This window comes from Neophocaena asiaeorientalis, unplaced genomic scaffold (assembly GCF_003031525.2).
Source record: "Neophocaena asiaeorientalis asiaeorientalis breed wild unplaced genomic scaffold, Neophocaena_asiaeorientalis_V1.1 scaffold469, whole genome shotgun sequence".
NCBI classification, from domain to species: Eukaryota; Metazoa; Chordata; class Mammalia; order Artiodactyla; family Phocoenidae; genus Neophocaena; species Neophocaena asiaeorientalis.
In genome coordinates this window covers 1,717,201-1,720,591 of record NW_020172691.1, presented here as the reverse complement: position 1 = coordinate 1,720,591, position 3,391 = coordinate 1,717,201, and the positions used below count along the sequence as shown (strand labels likewise).

At 61.6% G+C, this 3,391-nt stretch overlaps 1 protein-coding gene across 1 annotated transcript in view; it reads right to left on the bottom strand.

Annotated features, from left to right (window-relative positions):
* ADAMTSL5 (ADAMTS like 5) overlaps positions 1–3,391 on the bottom strand; it is a 5,194-nt gene that overhangs the window by 1,301 nt on the left and 502 nt on the right. Inside the window, exons 2-9 of the mRNA XM_024740089.1 lie at positions 3,315–3,387; positions 3,114–3,205; positions 2,811–2,871; positions 2,550–2,658; positions 1,248–1,375; positions 825–936; positions 372–458; positions 85–248 (exon numbers count right to left, since the gene is read on the bottom strand). Of these exons, the coding sequence (XP_024595857.1) occupies positions 85–248; positions 372–458; positions 825–936; positions 1,248–1,375; positions 2,550–2,658; positions 2,811–2,871; positions 3,114–3,205; positions 3,315–3,387 (826 nt within the window). The remainder of the gene's footprint in view (positions 1–84; positions 249–371; positions 459–824; positions 937–1,247; positions 1,376–2,549; positions 2,659–2,810; positions 2,872–3,113; positions 3,206–3,314; positions 3,388–3,391) is intronic.

Here is a 3,391-nt window from a genome sequence, read left to right as displayed (position 1 = left end):
CCCCCCCCCCCGCCCCGCCCCCTGCTTCCCAACGGATTCTTTAACCCCACACTCCCAGACGCCCTCTCAGAGGCCCGTCCCCACCTGCAGGAGCAGGTCTTCGGAGGTGGGCCCGGCGGCGCGCAGCGTCTCCTCTGATCCTGTGACGCGGGTGTAGACCACGCGGGTGCCCGCTGCCTCGTAGGTCCCGGGAGGGCTGACCGCCCAGTTCCCGTTGAACACGTAGCGCCCGTCGCCCCCCATCAGCGCTGCAAGGGAAGGGTCAGCCCGGGCTTCCCGGAAGAGGCCCCGCCCGCCTCCCGACCCTGTCGCCCCGCCCCGCTGGATTCGGGCAGCCAGCAGGGCGCCTCCTCCCTCGGACCCTGCGATACCCAGGTGGTTCCGGCTCCGGTGGGCGGCGCGGATGTGCCTGGCGCCCTCAGGAATCAGGGTCACGTTCCAGTACCCAGCGAAGGCACCTGGCCGGGAGGGAAGGACGGCGTTGGGGAGCAGGTGGGGTGTATTTGAAGGATGATTTGAGGATTAAGTGAGATACTGCGGTAAGAAGGTTAGCCAAGGCCCTGGTACTTCGAAAACGCTTCCTAAAGGATTGGAGTTACGATGATTATCACTTAAGTGCGGCAGCAAAGGAGTTAAACCCCGTCTGCTCTGGGAAGGGCGGGACAATCTGGCAATGACCAATCAGAACGATGAACAAGGGGGGGACTGAGCAATGACCAATCAGACCGTTGAGCGAGGGGGGCTGGGCCGCAGACTGCCCAATCAGCGCGGAACGTCTTAAAGGGCCCGCTCTGGGAGAGCGCGAGGACGGGGAGGGCGGTCACCGGCATCCCGGAATACGCGCTGCACGAAGAGGCACGAGTCGTTGGCGCCGCCGCAGCGGCCGCAGCGGTCTTCGCGGGCATCAGAACCCAGCAAACCGTCACAGCCGGCTCTCTAAAGGGGTGGGGAGGGCACGCGCGCCGTCAGACGGGCCCTGCCGTCGAGGGGGCGGGGCCCATGGAAGAAGACAGGACCAAGAACTAAAAGGATGGAACCTGGGGGGCGGGACCTAGTGGGAGGAGGCTGGGGATGAGGCCTAGTGATAGGAGGGGCAGGGGAGGTCGGAGACTCGGTAGGGGGCGGGGCTTAGGGAAGAGGGCGGGACCAGGAACTTAGCGAATGGGGTCTGGGTGCGGGGCCTGGAGGGAATAGGCCGGGTGGAACCTAGAAGGGGCAGGGATGGGGGCGGGGCCTGGAGTTCTTACGAGGCAGCGGCCGGCCACGCAGAGTCCCTGGGTGCCCGGGCTGCAGGGGGTACCGTCCAGCACGCGGCCGAAGCTGTGATAGAAGTCGTGCCCCTCCGCCAGGCAGTTGAGGTCGCACTGGTTGGGTGCTGGGGATGGGAGGAGTCGGTGGCAGTGGGGGACATATCTGAGTTCCAGCCCCCTTCCTGCCAGTCTCCCCTCAGGCAGCCATCCTCTTGGGCAGATGAGGCCCAGAGACTCAGCCAAAGCCACAAATGGAGGCTGAGGCAGAGCCAGGACTGGAACTTAGGCATTCTGTTTCCCGTTCGCTGGGACTGTCCCAGGCAAGTATCCTGGGCCTGCACTCATTCGTTCATTCATTCATTCATGTTCAGTCCTAATATTAGGGGCCTACTATTAACATCATCACCCATTCTTCACTAATTCTTCCATACGTTCATTCCACAAACACTCATCGAGCACCTACTATTTTCCAGACAATGTTCTAGGCTCTGGGGCACTGAGGTGGGCAGAACACACTCGGCACTTGGGCTCTGCACCCAGAAGGTGCCCCCAAAAAGGTTTTGGCCAGTTCTGACTGAGTCCTGCATAGCCTGGGTATGTTGCTGGCCCTCCCCGGGACTCAGTTTTCCCCTCTGCCTGGCAGTGGGGCATAATGGACAGTCTGACCACACCCGAGGCCCACAGACCTGATCCCTGCTCCCCCTGCTCAGGCTCCCTCTGGCTCCCGATGCCCTGAGGCTGGCTGGCAGACCCAGCCTGGAATAGGGCCTGAGCTGGCCCTGGCGGGCCTTTGTGGGGGTGAAATCATGGCAAGTTTCCGCCAATTCTTAGGGCGAAGGAAATAAAAATCTGTGAGGTTGATGGTTGGAACTTTCTCCATTCTAGGATTTTCTTATCTGTGTCTACCCCCGCCGTGGCGTCTGAAGCTGCCTGTTTCCCTTAAATCTGGAGGCGCACTGCCCCAGGCACACAATTATATAACTCGCTATTTTCAGCTCAGTGCGGCAATATTTCCTGCTACTGGTGTAAGTTTGAGAAATGTTGGCCTCTGGATACAGCTCCCAGTAAATCCTCAGCTTCGTGTTCGACCCTGTGCAGAATAGACCCTGCCTCCTTCTGCCCCTCTTCACAACTCACACTTGCTTTCCACCCTTCACTTCACTAACTCCTACATATCCCTGAAAGCCCCAGTGCCAATGCCCCCTTCTTGCACCCCTCCAAGTCCCCCTTCCTTCTTAGCAGCCACTTTTCCCTGCCAGCTCTGAGGGAGCTGGACTAACAGGAGCATAGGCTACTCACCACCATAGAAGGGCACCCATTGGTAGGTCTTCTGGGTGCCCAGGACAGGGTGGCCATTGTAGAGGGCGCATTGGAGGTCTCGGAAGGGCACGGCCCCTGGGGGACATTCCTGGGGACACAGATCGGTGGAGCAGAGGCTGGGACAGCCCCGGGGATGCCCAGAGAATCTGGCATGGTGGCAAGGATATTTGGGGGCATGAGTAGGGAAGCAGGAGGGCTCCAGGGAGAACTCAGTCTGGGGGGTGGTTGGATAGAACTTACGGGCAGTTGGCAGAGGCGGTACTCGTGGGTGTCCCCCCAGCACAGCTCTTCCCTGGGAAACCTTCGAGGAGCAGGGTGGCCAGACTGCGGTCAGCACCTCCAGAAACCCTTCCCCAGAGCCAGCCTGCCCACCCATCCACCCCCGCTAACCCCACCCACATTCCAGCTGGATTAGCGGGATTAAAAGGCACAGCTTGTGTGGGCAGGTCGAGGGTGCGGCCAGGGGCTGGTCCAGCCTGACAAGAGAGGAGGGGCAGGGACCCCCTCCCATCCCACCCAGCCGGGTCCCAGGAGCCTCCTCACCGGATGCATTGCCGGCTGCGCACGGAGAGCCCTCGCCCGCAAGAGCTAGAACAGCGGCTCCAGGAACCCCATGGAGTCCACTCACCCGGACCCTACTTGGGGAGACAGAGGCAGAGTCAGCCTGGAAGGGAGGCTGGTGACCCCCACACTGCCAGCTGGGTTCCCATGCCCACTGCCCCCTGGGCTCATGTCCCCCTTTACCTGAACGTTGCCCCCCAAACCACAGTTCAGGAGGGTCCACAGCAGGTGCAGGAGGTGCTGGAGGGGGCGGGGTCTGG